The sequence below is a fragment of the Juglans regia genome, chromosome 10 (genome assembly GCF_001411555.2).
Source record: "Juglans regia cultivar Chandler chromosome 10, Walnut 2.0, whole genome shotgun sequence".
Taxonomy (NCBI): domain Eukaryota; kingdom Viridiplantae; phylum Streptophyta; class Magnoliopsida; order Fagales; family Juglandaceae; genus Juglans; species Juglans regia.
The window spans coordinates 29,066,989-29,089,156 of NC_049910.1; the positions used below are offsets into that span (position 1 = coordinate 29,066,989).

The 22,168-nt window shown below is 37.8% G+C and overlaps 1 protein-coding gene across 1 annotated transcript; it reads right to left on the reverse strand.

The window, feature by feature from the left end:
- Positions 1-432: 432 nt before the first annotated feature.
- Positions 433-18,688, reverse strand: LOC108983816. Its single transcript, XM_035695228.1, has 7 exons — positions 18,552-18,688; positions 18,235-18,440; positions 17,902-18,142; positions 17,474-17,835; positions 6,641-6,697; positions 1,172-1,257; positions 433-534 (listed from the first exon to the last, which is right to left on the reverse strand). Exons 1-7 carry the CDS (start codon positions 18,686-18,688, stop codon positions 433-435), a joined length of 1,191 nt encoding a protein of 396 aa, XP_035551121.1.
- Positions 18,689-22,168: the final 3,480 nt, after the last annotated feature.

Consider the following 22,168-nt stretch of genomic DNA (forward strand, 5'->3'; position numbering starts at 1 on the left):
GTACACCACTGTCCAAGACAGAGTTAACCAAACCGGCTCCATACTCCGTCTAAGATGGAGTAGAGGACACACTCTACGGACAAAAGTCCTAGAGACTGTGTTTTTTTATTTTTATTTTTCTAAAACAAAAGAGTTTACATAAATTAAAAAAACATGAAAAAATAACGGATTACATATTGAAAAGATTTAGATCCGCATTTTCGACCTTGAAAGAAAATACAATATAAAAATAGTGATTGTGATGGAGCGTGAGAGCCATGCGCCACCCTGGAGGTATGGTGGCCGATCAGGTCTGAAGTAACCGGTGGTCCTGGACTCAAAAAAGCCGTGTCGTGGTGGCAGAAGTGCACCCTTAGCGATGATGCATGGGTTTCACGTGCACACTTTGGACCGCACATGCAGTTCACGCGCCACTTCGTTAGGCAAAATTCTTCACCCGTCTGAAGGATTGGTGCCTTGGGAAGTCTGCAATAGGGCGCGTGGTAGACGCCGGACACCGGAAGGTAGCAAATCGGCCTTCCTCCATACGTAGCCCTGAAAAAACACCCAAAAATGAAAAAGAAAATGAGAAAATTAGAGATGAGAGGAAGGAGAGATGAGGGAGGGGGGAGCCGAAACTCCTCTCCTATGCCGTTTCTGGTGTGGGGTGGTTTCTAGAGAGAATGATGAATCTCTCTCTCTAAAAAATAGGGCCGGCTAGTGCTGAGAGAGAAGGAGCCTTGGCCTAAAGCCAAAACTGGCTAAACCGGCCACGGTGCAATTGAGAAGACGTTCACTTTCAAATTACATCATAAAACAAGGTTTAAAAGAAGAATTATACAGTGGGCCTCAAAAAAGAGCATGAGCTGTATATGAATATTGGGTCTGCATTGTGAATTTACTTTTGTTAAATTTCTTGAACTATTGCGACGTTACTTTTACTTTTTAGGTCACCTTTACTACTTAGAACTGTACGTGCGTACTGACGTTCGGCATTGTTTTGTTGGTCCGCCCGCGGGATTTCCAAAGTGAATTTAGTACAACTTACTTCAGTACTACGACAATCACTTCTTCGTGATCATGCCTCATGCTTAATTTACAGTAGTATTACTGGAAAAATAATGAAAGGAGAAAAGCGCACATGCAATCTGGAGTACTGATATATTATATATACATTAGTTGTCCCTATTACCAGCACAAGCCTTCGAGGAAAAGGTGTGGCGAAAAGAAAGGGACATTGTATATCTGCTTTGGCCAGTAGAGTCTGCAGTACTGATTCTGCATGCGTAGATATAATTCGCGTCAAAAGAAAAAACTACAGCCCACCTAAAAGTGGATTAACGATTTTTTGTGTGCCACTATAAATGAACTTAACCGTACTTTAAAGGAAATACTAAGACGAAGACATCATCGTTTGAATCAAAGTTTTTGCGAAGGTTCCATTTGCAGACGCGGACTATAATATGGGGGATTGAGTATGATGAAATAAATTCCGCCCTCTCTTCGATCGGCCCCACCTTCTTTCTCCTTTAGTTTGGTCCAGTTTGGTTTCACATGAGATGGTCTCATGAACCCAGTTCATCTCATTCAACATTCAAACACCCTTTAAATACAAACATTATTCATTTTCAAGTTTATAACTGCTTCATCTAATTATTTAATACAAGCGAGTATTGGCAGAAGTGAATCCCTTGTGAGTGCATGCTGCACGCATTGTACTTGACAGGAATTAGAGAGATCAAACAGGAAAGGAAGACAAGAAGATCTAAGGAATATAAATAACTAGATCAATATGCAAGGTTAATTAGTCCAATAATTTAATGTTACGAATTAAGTTGTTCGTAAGGAAAGAATAAAGAAAGGCTGGAGGGGGAGTTAATTAGTTGTCTAGCTAGACTGATCTAGAAGGAAGGTAGAAATTAAGAGATCAGTTCAAGCGGTACGGAAAGAGAAAAGAAAAAGAAAAAGAAAGAGTCGAGGGGATTTTAGATTATCGATCGACCAGAACTAGAAGAAAGGAATAAAGAGACATGACCTGCATCTCCATCCACGCTAATTATATATTAAACAAAGCCACAGATTTCTGTGCGCTAGCTATTCTTTGCTTCCCATCATGTATCCCGGTCATTATCACTTATTCTAAAAATTTAAGATAATAGAAAGAGTTAGATTTAAATATTATTTTTATTTTTTATGTGAGGAAGGTTCGTATAACGCTCCAATAGAAAGTCCAAATCACATGGCTTATATTTTAAAAGAGCTAGTCAATGATTTACACACACATATATATATATATATAATATATATATATATATATATATACACACACACAACATGCTCGATCTAAACCGATCTCTGCATTTACTACAAGTGGTGCGTAAGGATCATTTAGAAATCTTTATTATTTACTTCTATTTAATTTACTTCTTCCTTTTTTTTTTTCTGGTTTGTTTTCCAGTTAAAAAATCTATCTTACCGTCTAGAATTATTTTCTTGCACTTGACTATTCTAGTGAGTTTGCTTCTTGATGATCGTGTTTAATTAAGCTGCACATGCAGTTCTACTGTTCTTCTAGTAGAGCTGCGGTGGATATACCTTTTCCTTCTGCCTTTGAATAAATCATGAAACATGCTATTTCTCTAATTAATATGCTTTCCAATGTTTAGGAATCAAAATTCAAATTATTGTGCTGGTAATTAAGAAATCTCGTTATAATTAAGTTGGCCGGTTAATTATGGTTGATCTAGAGCTTGATTAATACTTATTTGAGACCTTTTTACTTTTTCAGTGATAAGGCGCTTCAGTACTCATGAGTACTCAACTTAAACGCCATGGGCTTCTGCAAGAGAATCAGCCGCGCGAGGTTAGTATTTTCTTTTTCTTGTCTTTTTTCTCTTGTGCCCAGTATATAACTGAGAAATTATATTTACAATTTTAAGGTATCTTGTGCATTTTCTTTGAAAAAATTGAATAAATATGAGACTCATATAAAAAAAAAAAAATTTTTAATAGTAGATCTCACTCTTTTTTCAAAATGACTACATGACGCTTGCGCACTCAATGACTATATGTAATATTACTCTATATTTATTCATTTTTTTCAAAGCGATTGCACGACGCTTGCATATTTAAGATTACATTTATCATTTCTCATAAATATATATATATATATATATATATATATATATATGAAATCAATCTAAGTAAAAAAATATTCTTTTAATAGTAAATTCTATTTTTTTCAAATAGAATGTGCGAAACTCGAAAAGTGTATTTAGTGTTGAGAAAATATATTTGCAACTGTGAAATGTACAATTACTGCGTAATCACTTTGAAAAAAGTGAATAAAATATGAGATTCACGTGAAAAAAAATTAATTTTTTAATAGTGGATATCATTCTTTTTTAAAGCGATTACACAGCGTCTACGCACTTCACGATTATATGTAGAATTATCTGTTAGTATTACTATGTACAGAGCTTCAAATATGTTTCACATGAATTTGTACGGCTCAAAGGCGCATGGTATTAATGCATTAAGGCACCCTATGAGTCTGACGGTGACTAGATTGTTTGTTATATTGTGGTGATCATCAGGGGCCTGGATATTGAGAATTCATAAGAAAAGGGGAAAACAAAAGAGAGTTGGATTGTGAAAAATCTTCACCCAGAGGGGCGGTTCCTAGAAATCTGGAATGTGATTTTCGTGGTGTCGTGTATGAATATTGCAATATCAGTTGACCCTTTTGTTCTTCTACATTCCTGTGGTCAACGAAGAGAAAAAGTGCCTTGTGCTAGATAAAACATTGAAGATTATTGCTCTCTGTTTGCGATCAGTCACTGATATGATTTATCTTGTGAACATCATATTGCAATTTCTACGTCCATATATAGACGAGATCAAACGTGAACATTGAGAAACTGTTTTGGTTACAAATGCTTGGCTGATAGCAAAGAGGTACTTTCGTGGATTCTTGGTTCTTGATATTCTCGCCATTCTTCCTGTCTCAGAGGTGAGGCCTCGTGATTAGAGTACTACTACTAGAATACGACCGAGGAAATTAATTACATCTGTTTTGAATACAAAATGCATCATGTAATCCATAAATCGAACTTACATGCACGTAGTACGTACTGTATATACCTTTGTAATCTGTCCTGCAGGTTGTAGTTCCAATTATTTTTTCAGAAATGAGGGGTTCGACATCTTTGAACAGAAGGAAGTTCCTGAATGCTATTGTTCTCTTCCAATATGTGCCTAGCATTTCCCGTATCTATTTGGCGTGGAGAAAACTCAACAAGACTACGACCCTATTTAAAAGTTCCGTTTTGGTCGCGCGAGCTTCATTCAATCTGTTTCTGTATATCCCAGCCAGTCATGTACGTACATTTGTTACCGACGTTGTATATATATATATATAGAAATCATCTCTGATTATCTAACCGAATATTTAGACAATCCAATTCTAGACATAGATCGATCATACAAACCCAAGAAGCCATGGATATCCCGGAAAAGCTTCTCGAGTAAAAGTTCCCCCCATCATCGTATGAATAGAAACGGTGCCAATTTTGTTCCTCAGCCAGACCGAAGACATAGAAAGATGGGGGGTGCGTTCTGGGGGACAAGATTGATGGAAATAGTGAAGAAACAAGATTCGGGAGGTCTAATTTGGAAGCGAATCAACCTCAGTACTACCACTCGCAAAGCCAACGCTAAGAAGTGCCTCCTCTGCGTTTGGCAGAATGAGGCTATCCTGAGGGCTTGTTCTGAACCACCTCCTTCGAAAACCTCAGGAGCTAGTACTAATGTAGCCAGTGAGAAAGACAACATGAGCAATTAAGTAAATGAAATGAGTATGAACACCTGGCAAGCCTGAAATTAAGGAGTTAATTTACCCATTCTTGTAGTTCAATGTTTCCTTTTAATTAAAATTTAACTGGATATTGTAGTTAACCACCATTTTATTCGTTCTATAATATAAGATTATGATTTTATTATTTAAAAAAAAAAAAAAAAGGTTCCCCATCATCTTCGCTCTAACCCTCTTTCTCACCATCGTCTCCATCATCCGCTTGTAGCACCCAGTTTCGTCACCATCTTGGCTTACTTCTGGCCCCTCTTTCTCCCCACCGCACTCTTCCTCTTCGTCATGATCTTCTTCGGCCGGACTTCGTTAAAGGGCACCGACGTCCACGGCGATGATAAGGCTGGAGAGGGACTCCTCGATTACATCGCTGGGCAACCTGAACATCTGGTAGAGATCTTCAAGTCTAAGTAGCAGCACGAAACAAAAAAACCCATGTGTAATTTCGAAACTCCTCCCAAACCCCCCTTCTCTTTTTTTTTTTTGAACTGTAAATTCTTTCTGGGGAAGAATAATTTTGTACTCGAGAAGCTTTTTCGGGATCTCTATGGCTTCATCTCCATGGCCTAGTAGCAGCACGAAACAACAAGGCCAGCGCGTGCGTTTTGAGTCATCAAATGAAACGGGACGTTTCATGTAACGTCCCAAACCCAGATGGTCTGGAGACTTACTACCTGTCTCTTAAGAACTTATTTTCCAACACAACTAAAATAAAACTCAAATCTTTAATAGCAAAACTCAATAGCAAGAGTTCTAAATAACCACCTTGAAAACTCCACAAAGTCATTACTGCAGCTAAAATAAACTAAGGAGTCTGTAATCTCTCGGTAGTCATAACACCAGAAGTCCTTCTTTTACCAACATCTCCTCAGCTTAAACACAAATAGCAATCTAATCCAGGTCCTCATTTGAACTCTCCACATCATTTGAAAAATATTATAATGATAGGGGGTGAGTTATCAACAACTCAGTAAGCAGAAATCATATGCTAGCGTGCAAACATGAGCATTTACAAAGTAGAGCATGCAGAACAAAATATTTTCCAGAGTTATCATGCAGAACATAACATATTTTCAAAAGTAACAGAGCGATGATTTTAAGACAAGTAAAACCCATAGTGCTTTGGCATAACATAAACTGAGTATCATCATCAGATCAAAACAGAGCAGAGACCATGTTTCACCCCCGTGGTAGGGTTGTGCTAACCCCAGTGGCCAAACCAGGCAGAGACAGAGGTGAAATCTTTTCTTTATTCTTCTCGGAGCCCCGAGTGTGCACACAGAAAGACCACAATAAAACCACTTTGTTTCCAAAGTGGGTGCACTCAGAGACAGAGAAGTTGGTACCAACCCAAACAGAGCAGAGCATAACAGAGCAGAGCAGAGCAAAGCAAAGACAGAGTCAAATACGAAAACTAGTACACCATGCCAAAGGTTTTCAGATGTTATATCAAAATAATACAGAGTACCAAAACAGAATCAGACAGTTTACCCATACTGAACACAAAAGCCAGAATATCTTTCTAAATAAATGCATAACTTTTCATATTATCAATATCGCTCCTTTTTCAGATTTCAGAAACCACATGATAGAATTTAGCTCATGTCTACACAATGCATGTCAGAATATATTTTTCCTTTTCCACACAGATTTCATGAGTATGCAAATAAACGACCGAGGTTGGTTTTGTTTTTTCCAAGTTCTCATTTCATAACAAAAATATGCAAAGTTTTCAGAAAAATCAACCTCACTCTCAATAATTCGTGTAAAGCCTAGCATAGGAACCCCGCTTACCTGACTCATGCAGCGCATTATCTATTACTTGAATACAGTCTCTATCTATCTTGTCACCTGTTCATAAAAATAATATAAACTAAATATTAAAGTCCAACAACACAAAATTGGTCTTAGACAACTTAAGACCCAATTTCTAAACCATAATTCAGCAAGTTTAATCCAACTCAAACAACCAAATAACAATCTGGACAGCCCACACTTCGACCCAAAATATTCTATACCAATCTCAGTATTGTCCAATACAAGCATCAAAACCAATGTCAACTCCGATTATCACTAATTCACACTTATTTCAGCAGCTCATACTCCCAAGCAATCGCCAATAATTTAACCAAGACGACTCTACACACTACTCTCTCTCCGTTCACAACTCCACAACAGGAAAAAAAAATATCTCAACACTTCTAGATGTTAAAAGGCCCCAAGAAACCCTTCTAAACATTTCCAAAACATTGAACCAAGCGTCCAAAAATATATCATCACTTCTTAAAAATCACCAATATTCACTATGACCAACGTCAAACTCAAAACACCAATATTTAAACCCGAAACAGCCAACAAATTTCATAGCATAAACCAATCTCACACAAACAACTCCATCATCCAATCCAACCGATCTCCTTACTCCTCGGACTTAGTCCGGCACAACCAATAAATTCACAGTAAATATGAATTAGCGCAGAAATACATTTAAATATCAAAAGTTCTTTGGGAAAATACTTACAATGCTATAATATAATTTTTGAAAGGTCATGGAGGTGCTAGAAGCGGCAACGCAGCAACAAAACAGTGCCAAAAGCACTGTGGCCGTGGGTCTCAAAAATCCACTTTTGAATGGGTGTAAACGAAGACCCAAGATTGCTAGGGTAGGGTTTAGGGATGTCGGTGAAGCTAGTGGTGGTGGTGGTTGGCCGTGGGTGGCGGCGCAGAGGGCGGTCGAAGTCTAAAATACCCAAAATGGAAATATTGATGGTGTGGCTTCATCGGTGATAGATCGGAGGTGGGGTTGGGTCCATTGAGTTGCTAGGAGGTCAATGATGATGTGGTGAAGAGATGGTGGCCGGAGGTGGCGCGACGGCGGAGCAAGGAATGCCGCGGCTTCGTGTGGTGCATGGAGGCTAACGGCGGCGCGGCTGGGGCTGGAAACCGGAGGGGGAGGTCGCCGGTGGGTGGTGGTGCTGGGAAGCCGGGCGGTGTCGACCACCGCAGGTGCACGGCGACGCTGGGGTGAGAAGGAGGATCGGACGGAGAGAGAGAGAGAGAGGGGGGTTGCGGCGCGCGGGGAAAGACCAGGAGAAGAAGGAAAAAAAAACAAAGAAAGAAAAGAAAAGAAGAAAAGAGAAAGGAAGGAAAAAGAAAGAAGAAAGAGAAAATGTAGGAAAAGAAATGAGGTTCAATCCTCATATCTTGGGTCACAAAAATGATCAAAGGGAGACGATTTTAAAACAGCAAATGAAATAAAATAATTCAAACGCAGTGATTAAAATGAAAATAAATAATTAAATCCAACAAGAAGTTAATTTAATAAGAAAAGAAAATTAAATACATAACAATAATTAATATTAAGGAACATGTCAAATTTAATTTTCACAAATTAAAAATCATAAAAATAAACCCACTAAAATTTGAAAATTTAAAACAAGATAATCTAATTTTTAAATTAATAACAAATAATCATTCAATTAAAAAATACACTAAAAATACGAGGTGTTACATTTCATCTCCATGTGGGCAATGGTTCCCCAGACCGATTGTCTACAGCATTTTTGATATTATATGTGTCAGCATTAATGGGAAGCTGAAGAATATAAAAATAAAAAATAAAATAAAAAGTTGAGTAAAATAGCAAAAAAAGAAATTAAAAACTTGAAATTGGATTTGACAAAGTAAATTGATCTTGTTACGTTACAGACGTATATGCAGTTGGAGACATCTAAGCAATTAGAGACGTATATGGAGAAGGAAGATTTGGCAAAGATGAGCGGAAAAGAAAGTAGCATATAGTTGTGGATGGAACGAAACAATCTCCCTGAAAATCAAATTAAGAAAGGTGCTGATGTCTGATATGCAAGGAAAATTGCGAAAAAAGAAAGACATTGATACAGAGAATCTGTTCCCTCATCTTCCCATATTACTTAGGATGGAAATAAAGCGTACTCTCTGCTTCCCCATACTAGAAAAAGTGAGTACTCTTTCCTAATTACTTCTTATATATCTTTAGATAATATTAGAATAAAAGGCGCACTGCATGCTTGCAAATTTTAAAAATATAATACTACAGGAAAAACGAGTATTTGTGACGAATTATTTACAATAAAAATGATTATGTGTGATGAAAACAGATTCATTTTAATGAGAACTAGTTATTTTTATAAGAAATAAATGGTCACAAATAAATAATTTTCTTGTAGTATATAAAGCAAAATGCGTTTAATTGGATAACTAACATATGATGTAATATATTTTAAGTAATTTTATAAGTCGATCATTAAAATTAAAATGGTAACTAACTTCAACTGACACAACTAATGAATAAAAAATAAAAAATATCATAATGTATTTAATTAATTGTTAATTAATGTTTGCAAGCTTGGTGCCAATGATAAATAAAGATAAAGCACTATTAGAGTGGATCTGCTTGTATCTGAAGCCAGTGTACTACAATGAGCATAGCTACATTTTTCGAGAGGGAGGACCAATTGATGTGATGCTATTCATCACACAAGGCATTATGTTGAAATTCCCAACCAGTAAAAGTGGGGAAACCATGATATGCATCGAGTGTATTGAATAGGGTAATTTCTATGGAGTGCAACTTCTCCAATGGGGTCTCGATCACTCCACCTCACCACTCAGCCTATCCAAGCTCCCAATCTCTAACCAAACTCTCAAGACTCATACAAAAGTTGAAGCCTTTGGTCTAGTGGCCAACGACTTGAAGACTCTACTTTCCAAGCGGAAGACCAAACCGCCTTCTAGTATCACAGAAGCAGCTTTGACTATACAAGCAAAGCAGCTTGGAGCGCTTTTCTGAAAAAACAAAAAGAAAAAAAATAAGCCAAGTCGGTGTTTCAAGACTGCTTCAATTGTATGACGTTTCGGAGGTCTTCGTCTTAAGATGCGTTTGAAAATTATATGTATACACCGGCCTCTGGAATTGCTGTGATGGAGTTTCCGTCTGTTTGGATTCTGAATGCATGGTATGCATGCGTAGAATTAGGAATAACGAACTTGTTCTCAAGCTTCTTATTATAATAAGGTATTCCTCTGTCAAAAATGAATATTTTTCAATAAAATTAGAATCCACTTCTCCTTTTTTTTTTTTTAAATAAATAAATGAAGAACTTGTTTGTGTATAAAACTGTTTGACACCACAAATCATTTGCTGATCATTGTATGTTTTAGTTTTCCCGTCATTAAATAATCTTGTATTTCGTCCTCCAAAACTTTTCAGAACTCATGATGCATGCTCACTTTCCAGAGAATAAAACAAGTTATGGAATTACTCTTCATGATTTTGATGACCTCGATCGAGTTTCCTCGACGGTATTGGTGGTACTGGAGTAATTAAAGCCACTGATATTTCATCCATGATCTTTTTCATACTTCCACATATTATGGGTAACGTAGGAGATATCTCTATTTTCCCTTGGGGGAATCCTTAGAATTACCACTTCTTAGCTTTCAATTTGCCTCTGACCATCAAATGAAATGTAAATAATCCGTCCTCTCTTTGAAACAAGTGGCGCTTCTGGTTTTGTCACAATCAATTTGAAAGCTCACCCAAGAAAATCAAAATCAAGCCAATGGAAAATTTAGCCCATTTGAGGAACTCGTTTTAAGAACCTAGATTATATGAAAATCTAGACCCGTTGAAGAACCTGTCTTAAGAACCTAAATTATAAGGAAGAACACCATAAAGGTTATGATTTGCCTCTGATAAATTCAAAAGTTTATTCAAGAACAATAAGAGATAAACTCAACTCACAATGAATAAATTTATCAAATTTCATAAAATTGATGAATAGTGCATGCCACGGCTACAGTAACTTATATATCCATTCCCCTAAACAAAATAAACCCTAGGCCAAAATAAGGACCCCTTGTTCCCAAAATACCCTTAGGCGAAATCCAAGGCCTTCCCAAAAGAAACCCTAGCTGAAAATTAAAATAATCCCTAAACTACCCTAAAAAACTTCTATTGAAACCCTAGTTCATAAAACATAAAACATATGACATATGTAGGACAAATATCTTCAAACTCAATTATTCTAAACTAATAAAATAAATCATTTAAATAATTTAAACAAATTGAAAGCCTTCAATAACAATAGGCCCAAACAATAACTCTAAGTCATATTTTCCACAGCTTGTATCAAGTGGATCAAAACTGGTTCTTCTTATTTAAAGCCCATATTGTGTGTTGGGCTCCTGCTAGCTTCATCCCAAGTAGATTACACCAATCCTTGCATTGTTTCTTTGATCATCTTAGCTCTTGATCTTGTAATTAGCCCATCTAAAACTTGCAAAAGAATCTTTAAGACTAGGTCCATGTTGGTGCCCATCATTCCCCCGCACCTCAAAAGGATTCAACCTCGAATCTTTACCTACATCAAAAGGAGAAATATCAGAAACATTGAAAGTAGCAGACACATTGTACTCATTTGGAAGATCCACTTTATATGCATTGTCATTAATTTTCTCAAGAATTTGGAACGGTCTATTACCTCGAGGATGCAACTTAGTCCGTCTATGGGTTAAGAATCTTTCTTTGCGCATGTGAACCAAAACCCAATCTCCTGGTTCAAAGATGACACGCATTCGCCCTGTATTGGCTTGAAAAGCAAATCTCTCATTCTTTTGGGAAATTTGAAGCCGTACCCTCTCATGAAGTGATTTCACTAACTCCGCCTTCTTTTGTCCATCCAAGCTACTCTTTTCATCAACAGGTAAATGTATCAAATCTAAAGGAGTAAGTGGATTAAAACTATAAACAATTTCAAAAGGAGGATATGAAGTTTTTGTATGCATGGTCCTATTATATGCGAACTTTATAAATGGCAAATAATCCTCCCAAGTTTTTAAATTCTTATGAACAACAATGTGTAAAAGCTAAATTAAAGTCATATTAACTACTTCAGTCTGACCACCAGTCTATAGATGACAAGTAGTGGAAAATAAGAGTTTAGTACCCAATTTCCCCCACAACACCTGTAACGCCCCGTCTTCGAGGGTCCGGAGAGTTAACTCATAAAACCTGATAATCAACTCTAATAAGGCTAGAGTACTTCCAAATTCAAGAATATATCCATTTTCCCAAACCTCAAATCGAACGTAAATACTTCAATTAAATAAATCAAATAAACTCATTTATCCAATATTCAATCCAACAACCCAAATAACATCAATTATTCTTCATGTCTCAAATAACAATTAGAAATAAAATAATATTAACATAAGTCTCCATAAACCGTCTAAATCCATTGAAGCAAATTTTAAAAAAATAATTAACCTCCAACACCAACACTAATATCATGAGATACCCAACCACAAATCACTGCTAATCTTCTCCAAAGACTCTAATACTGATCCTCAGCTGAACCATCGATGTCATCTGAAATATTTTGAAGATTAACGAGGTGAGTTATCAACAACTCAGCAAGCAGAGAGCATATACTAGCATGTAAACATGAGCATTTATAACATTTGATAAGCAGAAAAAAACATTTACTTCCAGAATACAGAAACGAAACTTTATACAAAAGCATTAGAGCGAAGTTTTCAGAAAAATAAACTTATTCCAAAAAGAAAATCCGTTGGAATTTCTAAACTGAAACATTATAATCTTATCATCGTTTAATATCATATCGGGACAATATCATGTTTAACCCCCGTGGTAGGGTTATAAACCACCATTATACCCGTGGCTGGGCCATATTCCATGTTTCACCCCCGTGTTAGGGTTATAAACCACCATTATACCCGTGGCTGGGCCGTATACCATGTTTAACCCCCGTGGTAGGGTTATCAACCACCATTATACCCGTGGCTGGGCCATATTCCATGTTTCACCCCCGTGGTAGGGTTATAAACCTCCATTATACCCGTGGCTGGACCATTTTCCATGTTTTACCCTCGTGGTAGGGTTATAAACCACCATTATACCCGTGGCTGGGCCGTATACCATGTTTCACCCCCGTAGTAGGGTTATAAACCACCATTATACCTGTGGCTGGGCCTTAACAGAAACATAATGGATTTCATCGAGAATCCGATTACAATCATATACAGAATCAGAACTTCATGCCAAGGTTTTCAGATGACACATCATATCAAAACAAACATTGAAAAGCTTCATATCATTTCACATGTTCGAGATAAACATAAACAAAATATTCTCATTTGTTCATAACAAAATTTTTAGAATTCCTTGTTCGCTCTTTTACATAGTTCAAAAACAAAGTGCACAAAACCAGCTCATGTCTACACCAGTCATGACAGAAAACACTTTCTCTTATATTGAATTTATGCATATGCAGAATAAACATTTTGAGGTTGTTTTCAGATCATTTCTTTCAAAAAGAAAATAAACACATTTATTCTCAAAGTTAGCCTCATTTTTTTCTTTTATGCAAAACTAGTATATGAACCCCGATTACCTGACTTCTTCGTATTATCAACACCTTGAGCCGGAACTCTAATAGTAACACCACCTAAACAAAAAGAACATATATCCAACATTTAATAACCAATCTAGTAGACTGCTATTTATTGAGTAATAAATCAAAAAAGTCCCTTCATAGCTCCATAACTATCTAACAATTAAACCCGAACAACTCTCTCTTCAAATCATTCGCATTTAAAACCCAAAACAGCCACCTTCTATAACACCAAAACAATCATAATTATTTCCAAAACCAACAATTGCAACTTCAATAATTAAAAACATAACCCAACCCAAACTTCACTTCCAACCTTCGAATAAAACAATTTCAGTGTCCGCATCAATATTTTATTCATTCAGCACATTAAGACTTGCATGAGAGTTCAATACAACTAGTTCCAACACCCATCATTTACACCAAGAAGTCTCAATAATAATTCAAAAACAGTCTCACAAATCATCCAAAATCATATATCTCAACATCAAGAATTCCATCACACTCAACCACCATCAAGTCAGTAACTCTATTATATTTCACAGTCTAACCTATCATTTAAAAACCACCAACAGCTACGAGGAACTTACCCCAACAGAAAATACAAACTTCAACCACTTCGAATGGCCACTGCAATTCACGTCCCAAAACTTCAACCACTTCGAATGGTCACTGCAATTCACGCCCAAAATTATTCACAGCAATCTCTAGTGAACATAAAACCAGAAAAAAGAAAGAAAAGAAAAAGAAAGAAGAATATACATAAAAAGAAAGAGAGGGAAAGTCGGATTGAAGGAAGAATTAAGAGGATTAACAGCAAGTATAGAATTAAGAGTGACAAACGGTTCAGTGGGTGGAGCGAGAGTTACCGAAAATTAAATTCAAGAACTCAAAGAGGGAAAACCCAACCACGGCACTCAGATTTCGGTACCCACAAATATGCTGCAAAGTGACAAAACCTAAAGAAAATAATTCACGAATTGCTAGTGAAACAGAAAGAAAGAACAAAAAAAAAAAATGCAGAGAATGAGAGAGGACGATGGCTCACCTTCGAAGAACCAGAAAACTCGAGACCCACGCAAACGGATATGTTGGCTAAGGATGAAATACCAGTCCGCGCAAGATAGAGAGTTTGAGTGGTTCGGAAATGTGGTGAGGAAGGCTCATCATGTGCGGAACCGAAGGTAGAGATCGTGGAGCATGGGAAGCAGTTGCACGAGAGAGGAGGGAATTGCGGAAATGCTGTCCGAAGTGCAGAATGAAGGAACGCAGTGGAGGACGAAGAAAAACAGTGCACGGCATGAAGGGAATTAAATCCCTCCCCAAAATGACGTCGTTCGACTAACACATGTTGCTCGCGGGCTGGGTTTCTCCAACGGGCTGGGCTTAAAGCCCGGTTGTTACATTCTTCCCCCCTTATAAAAATTCCGTCCCCGGAATTTGTCACAAGCTATTAGGATCGTAGTCGAACAACTGTGGGTACTTGACTTGCATTTCCTCTTCTAATTCCCAAGAGGCTTCATTGATAGCATGATTATTCCATACCACCTTAACCAATGGAATAGTCCGATTACGTAACACTTGTTCTTTTCTCTCTACAATCCGCACCGGCTCTCTGTATAAGTCAGATCTTCCTAAAAATGAAGAGGCTCGTAATCAATAACGTGGGTGGGGTCAGGTACATACTTCCTCAGCATAGATACGTGAAATACATTGTGTACACCTGAGAGTGCGGGTGGTAGGGCTACTCTGTAAGCCACTGGTCCAATCGGATCAAGAATCTCAAATGGTCCGATATACCTAGGGCTCAACTTACCCTTCTTTCCAAACCTCATAACCCCTCTCATGGGTGCAATCCTCAAGAATACCTTGTCCCCAACCTCAAATTCTAATTGGCAACGACGATTATCTGCATAGCTTTTCTGTCGACTCTGAGCTACTCTCATTCTAGCTCGAATGGTCTCAATCTTCTCTGTTGTCTTCTGAATGATTTCTGGACCCAAAAGTTGTCTTTCTCCCACCTCGTCCCAATATAAAGGAGATCTACACTTCCTACCGTAAAGTGCTTCATAAGGTGCCATCTCAATACTAGCCTGGTAACTGTTATTATAAGCGAACTCGACCAAAGGCAAGTATCGAATCCAAGATGCCTTAAAATCCAGCATACAAGCTCTCAACATGTCTTCCAAAATTTGAATGGTCTTTTCCGACTGACCATCTGTCTGTGGGTGAAAAGCCGTGCTGAAATTTAATTTTGTGCCCATGGCCTCTTGTAAGCTTCGCCAAAATTTCGAAGTGAAACGCGGATCTCTATCCGACACAATGGATACAGGTACCCCATGCAACCTCACTATTTCCTGTATATAAAGCTCGGCTAGTTTCTCCAACTTATAAGAAACTTTGATAGGTACAAAATGAGCTGTCTTCATCAAACGGTCTACTATCACCCAAATTGCATCTTGTCCGGTCGGTGCCCGTGGAAGGCCTGTAATAAAGTCCATAGAAATATGCTCCCATTTCCATTCTGGAATCTGAAGTGATTGCAATAACCCTGCTGGTCGTTGGTGTTCTACTTTCACCTGTTGGCATGTTAAGCACTGTGCCACAAATTGAGCAATCTCTCTCTTCATGCCTTCCCACCAAAAAGACTCTTTCAAATCTCGATACATTTTCGTACTACCTGGGTGAACTGTGTAAGGGGAGCGGTGCGCTTCTTCAAGGATAAGTCTTTTTATTACAACACTGTCCGGCACACAACATCTGTTTCCAAACCTTAATACTCCATTTTCAGAAACATTAAACTCAGGTTTATCCCCTTTTTCTACTTCTTCAATTAATCTCGCCAACTTAGAATCTTCTTTTTGGGCGAGCTTGATTCTGTCTATCAAAGCTGGTTGAACTATTAAACTGGCTATTAATGCCTGCTGGTCACCCACAACTACTTCAATAGTGGCTCTTTCCAAGTCCATTAATAAGTGGGGCTGAGTGGTAAGAGTTGTAATTACTGGTCCCATTGGCTTCCTGCTAAGTGCATTAGCTACAACATTAGCTTTGCCTAGATGGTAGTTAATGTTGCAGTCATAGTCCTTAACTAGTTCGAGCCATCTCCTCTGTCTCATATTCAGTTCTTTTTGAGTGAAGAAGTATTTCAAACTCTTGTGATCCGTGTAGATTTCGCACCTTTCACCATATAAATAATGCCTCTAGATTTTAAGTGCAAAGACAACGGCGGCCAACTCCAAATCATGCATTGGGTAATTTTGTTCATATGTCTTTAGTTGCCGAGAAGCGTATGCTATTACTTTCCCATGCTGCATCAATACACATCCCAAACCCAAACGCGAAGCATCACTGTAAACCACAAATCCTCCTCTTTCGCTAGGGACTGATAGAACTGGAGCTATCACCAATCTCTTCTTCAATTCCTGGAAGCTTTCCTCACATTTTTCAGTCCAAACATACTTGTTGTTCTTCCTAGTGAGGGCGGTAAGGGGAACCGCTATTTTTGAGAAATTGTCTATAAATCGACGGTAATAACCAGCCAAACCCAAGAAACTCCTAACTTCATGCACATTGGTTGGTTGAGTCCAGTTAACTATTGCTTCAATCTTCCCGGGGTCTACAGAAATGCCATCCCTTGAGACCACATGTCCCAAAAATGCAATAGGCTCAAGCCAAAATTCACACTTCTTCAACTTGGCAAATAATTTTTTATCCCTGATTGTCCCTAGTACTTGTCTCAGATGGTCTTCATGTTCGGCTTTGCTCTTGGAGTAGATTAATATATCATCAATAAACACCACTACAAATTTATCCAGAAACTCATGAAATACTCGATTCATAAAGTCCATAAATACTGCTGGGGCGTTGGTTAAACTAAAAGGCATGACTAAAAATTCATAGTGGCCATACCTGGTCCTGAAAGCTGTCTTAGGCACATCCTCCGCCTTGATTTTTAATTGATGATAACCCGATCTGAGATCAATTTTAGAAAACACTTGCGCACCTTGCAACTGATCAAATAAATCATCGATGCGGGGCAACGGATATTTGTTCTTTATGGTCACTCGATTCAGTTCCCTGTAGTCCATACACATCCTCATTGTCCCATCCTTCTTCTTCACAAACAAGACTGGAGCTCCCCAAGGTGACACACTAGGTCTAATGAAACCTTTGTCTAACAAGTCTTGTAACTGTTCTTTGAGCTCAGCTAACTCTGATGGCGCCATTCGATAAGGGGCTTTGGAAAGAGGCGCCATGCCTGGAGCTAATTCAATAGCAAACTCTACCTCCCGCTCAGGCGGTAATCCAGACAAATCTTCAGGAAAAACTTCTGGATATTCCCTCACAATTGGAATCTCTTCTAGTTTCAATTCTTCCTTTGGTTCATCCACCACAAAAGCTAAATACCCTTGACACTCGTCACGTATTAACTTATCAACCTGAAAAGCAGAAATAACTGATGGAGGGATACGCACCCTGGAACCCATAAATCGAAGTTCCTCTTCTTCCGGAAACTTGAACACCACTTCCCTTTTAAAACAATCAATACTAGCATAACTGGAAGCTAACCAATCCATCCCCAAAATCACATCAAACCCAGTCATAGGAAAGACTATCAGGTTAGCTGGCATTTCTTTCCCGCTAATAGTTATTGGACACTTGAGTAAAATCTTGTTACAAGTCACTATATCACCAGTTGGGGTAGAGACCCTCAAATTGTAATCCATCTCATCAGCATCAATGGGGCACAATTTAACATAATCCATTGAAATAAAGGAGTGGGTAGCCCCCGAGTCAAATAAAACAGTAGCCTTATTGAGAAATAAGGGAATAATTCCTGGTTACGTCATATAACCCATAGAGATAATAAGACAAATATTCCTTAATTCTCAACAAAGAAAATTTTAAGAGATGGTTAGAAAATTATACCTGTGATGACATCATCCTTGTCCTCAGCTTCTCCCGGTGTCAAAGCAAACACCCGAGCAGGTACAGTCCTCCGCTGATTGTTGCCTTGATTATTTGGCCTAAAGTTTTGGGGTGGGTTAGGCCTTCTGTTGTTCTCCGCAAGCAATGGACATTCTCTAATGAAATGCCCATCCTTACCACATTTGAAACATGATCCCACTTCCTTCCTGCACTCCCCATGGTGTATGCGGTTACAGAACTTACAGGGGTTAGGTGTATGATTTCCATGTATCTGTCTCTAACTTGAACTGCTCCCCTCATTTCTCTTTTTCCATTGCCCTTGATCCGAACTAGGAAACCCTTGTGGAGCAGCTCTCTTCCTCTGTTCTTGCAATTCAACACCCCTCTTAAGATTCTGCTCAACTAGCATCGCCTTGTGCACTAATTCTGAAAAATTCTGAATCTGTAAGACCATCACCCGTTCATAAATCCTGTAGTTCAAACCTTCTTCAAACTTTCTAGTCTTTTTCTCCTCATCGGGAATCAAGTATGCGGCAAAATGTGATAAATCCGCAAACCTTGCAGCATATTGGCGCACAGTCATGGTCCCTTGCACCCAGTTGGTGAACTCTCAGGCTCTAGCATCCCTATCTGCCTTAGGGAAAAATTGATCGAAGAAACTCTGCTTGAATTGAGCCCAAACAATTACTCCAATCCCCTCAGCTTCCCTGATAACTTTCTCAGGATTCCACCATCTCTTGGCTTCTCCAAATAGTTTGAAGGCTGCGAACTTGACTTTTTGCTGATCGGTACACTCCAAAACACCAAATATTTCTTCAATGTCTTGTATCCAATCTTCCGTAGTGTTCGCATCACCTCTTCCATCAAAGGTGGGAGGATGCGTTCGATTAAATTGTTCGAACGTGCAACCCCCACCATTGTCGTCTTCATTCAAATCTTCAAGAGTTCGAACTCTACGACGAGCAGCCATCCTGAAAGTCTAAACTCGGTGAAACGTTCTAAAATAAAAGAAAACTAAAATACCAGGTAAATAGAAATAAATAAGAGGATAAATAAAATATGCATATAAACACATATACATATATATATATATATATAAATCGGATAACTATGCAAATCTGACATGTAACGCCCCGACCCAGAGGGTCTGGAGAGTTAACTCATATCACCTAAAATCAATTCCAAATAATGCATTTAAAATAAACCAGAGTCTCCATAACATATTAAGCTATTTGTTCGACACAAATATCCATGTTCCTACGTACGGGCACATCAATGGTATCTCGTCGTTATACATAACTTTTCCACAAAGACTAGAAATATTCATTACTCAACATACCAAAGTCACATAAAATATCAATACTACCAAAAAGTTACTCTCCAAAAGTCATTGCACCCTAAGGCACTTAGTCTTCTATGTTCCACAAAACTTGCAAATACTCCCTATTCCTAATTCTCAGCTGTTGCATCAAAATTATCTGAAACATATTATGAGGATAGGGGTGAGTTATCAACAACTCAGTAAGCAGAGAGCATATACTAGTATGTAAACATCAGCCCTTTTCAGAAAGTTCAGTATGCAGAAACAAAAACATTTTATTATTTTCTATGCAGATTTCAGAAAAACGTGTTATCAGAAAATCAGAGCGACTTTTCAATCTTTTCATACTCAAAATCAACAATTCATATTTAAGGATCCATTTCATATTCAAAAACGCTTTGGCATAACATAACTGAACATTTTCATCTTATCATATCATATCATATACCATGTTTAACCCCCGTGGTAGGGTTGTGCTATCCCCGGTGGCCAAACCAGGCAGTATCATGTGGTGAACTTCCCCTTTTTCAATCTCGGAACCCCGAGTGTACACACAGGAAAGAACACGTAAAAGGACCACTTTGTTTCCAAAGTGGGTGCACTCATATCATATCATGGTGGTACCAACCATATCACGTGAACAGTATCATCATATCAGAACCATATTCAGAACAGATAAGTATGCCAAAGTTTTATCATATCCATATTATATCAAAACACGTGCGAAACATATTCATATAATTTCTATTTGATCAAAAACAGATCCAAATCATTTCATATCACATGCATAAAAATTTCAATGATATCATATTCGCTCTTTTGCATATTTCAGAAACATGTCAAATATTGCTCATGTCTACACATTTCATGTCAAAAATATTTCTTTTCTCTTTCATACGTATCTCGTGAGGGAATGCAAAACATATACTGAGATTGTTTTTCACTTTTTCTTTTTAAAACAACATGCACATTTTTACAAACCAACCTCAGTTCATTTCTTTTTATGCAAATCTAGCATAGAAACCCCGCTTACCTGGACTTCGTAGCTTTTCGAAAATTTCCTCAACAATGCCGAACAAAATTAATCGTCACCTATATGATAATCACGTAAATTTCCATAAGTCTCCAATCAATCTCGTATTTCGATATTCAAGCCTACAACTTCTAAAATAGTCTATTTTTAATTCCTCAAACTCAAAATTCTCATTATTCCCAAAATACCAACATCACTTTCTAAACTCATCAATATCCCACTTCGACTAAACATTTAATTCTAACTTATTTACGAAAGAAATCTTACTATAATTTATAATACAAAGTGACATAACTATAATAAATTCATTATAATTAGAAATTCATACTTTTGTTTAAATAATAATAAAACAAAGATATTCTTTTAAAATGATAATTTAAAAGAGTATTTTAAAATATTCTTTTTAAGTGTTACTTATCAGTCTACTTACTAACTATTCCAATAAAATATTAGCCCTTTAAAAAAAATTATCCATTAAACAAAATAAATCCATGCGTCTACGCCTAATTAAACATACTTTACAACCCACGCGATATACTCATGATTTCAAATCTGAAGTACATAACATAAACTTAATTAAGTTAACACCCTAAACACTAACCTTGGAGGCGTACTATATGAGGACGGAAAAATAAAAACAAAACGATATTATTTCCTATTGTTAAGTTAACATAATTTACATATACATCCGCATATATATATATATATATATTTATGCCAGAAAATTGATTACATCCGCATATATATATATATATACATATATATATTTACACCAGAAAAATGGATTTATGTATATATATCTTCGCATATATGTATATGCATGTACACAGAAAAAATACTTTACACAGTGCGGTGGAAGCACTTACGGAGAGGTGGGGAAGCACGACGGCGTGGAGCTGGGGCTGGCTACGGCGGATGAGGGTGGTGCTTGGTCACTAGCTGCTAGAGCAAGAGAAAGAAATGAGAGAGAGAGAGACACACGGTGAGAGGACGGGGAGAGGCCGAAATGCAAGGACCACCAGTGGAAGTGGTGCGAGCTTACCGTGGGATGAGACAGTGTGCGGCGGACAGGGGTGATGGAAGGTCCTCACCGGCGGTTTCTGCGGGGGCACGGCACGGTGTAGCTCCGAATGGAGCGTGACTGCAGTAGCTTGGATGGTGGCTGAAATGCTCTGTTTTTTATATCTAAAACAGGGGAAACCGAAATCTGCAATGGAGGTTACGGCTCGTTGGGCAGCAACTTCGGTGGCTGGGCAGTGGGCACGATGGTGATTTTCAGAGTGGCTGAAGAACATGAAGAGGTAGTAGCGGCACTGAAGTTAGGTCAAGGATGCTCAACAAAAATATATATATGCTATAAGAAGTAAGGAATAAAACCTAGAGGAAAAAGTGAGGAATGGACCTGCATGGAAATGGAAATGAGAACGTGAGCTTAAACGATGTAAGGCGTGACCCCGTGCGACAGTTTATGGAGCCGTAAACCACGTGCATGAGTGTTAGTGGCTGGGTCTCACATGACATCACTTATTACACATGTATATAACTAGAATTCTCAAAGTTCCAAACTCAACTCCTAACAT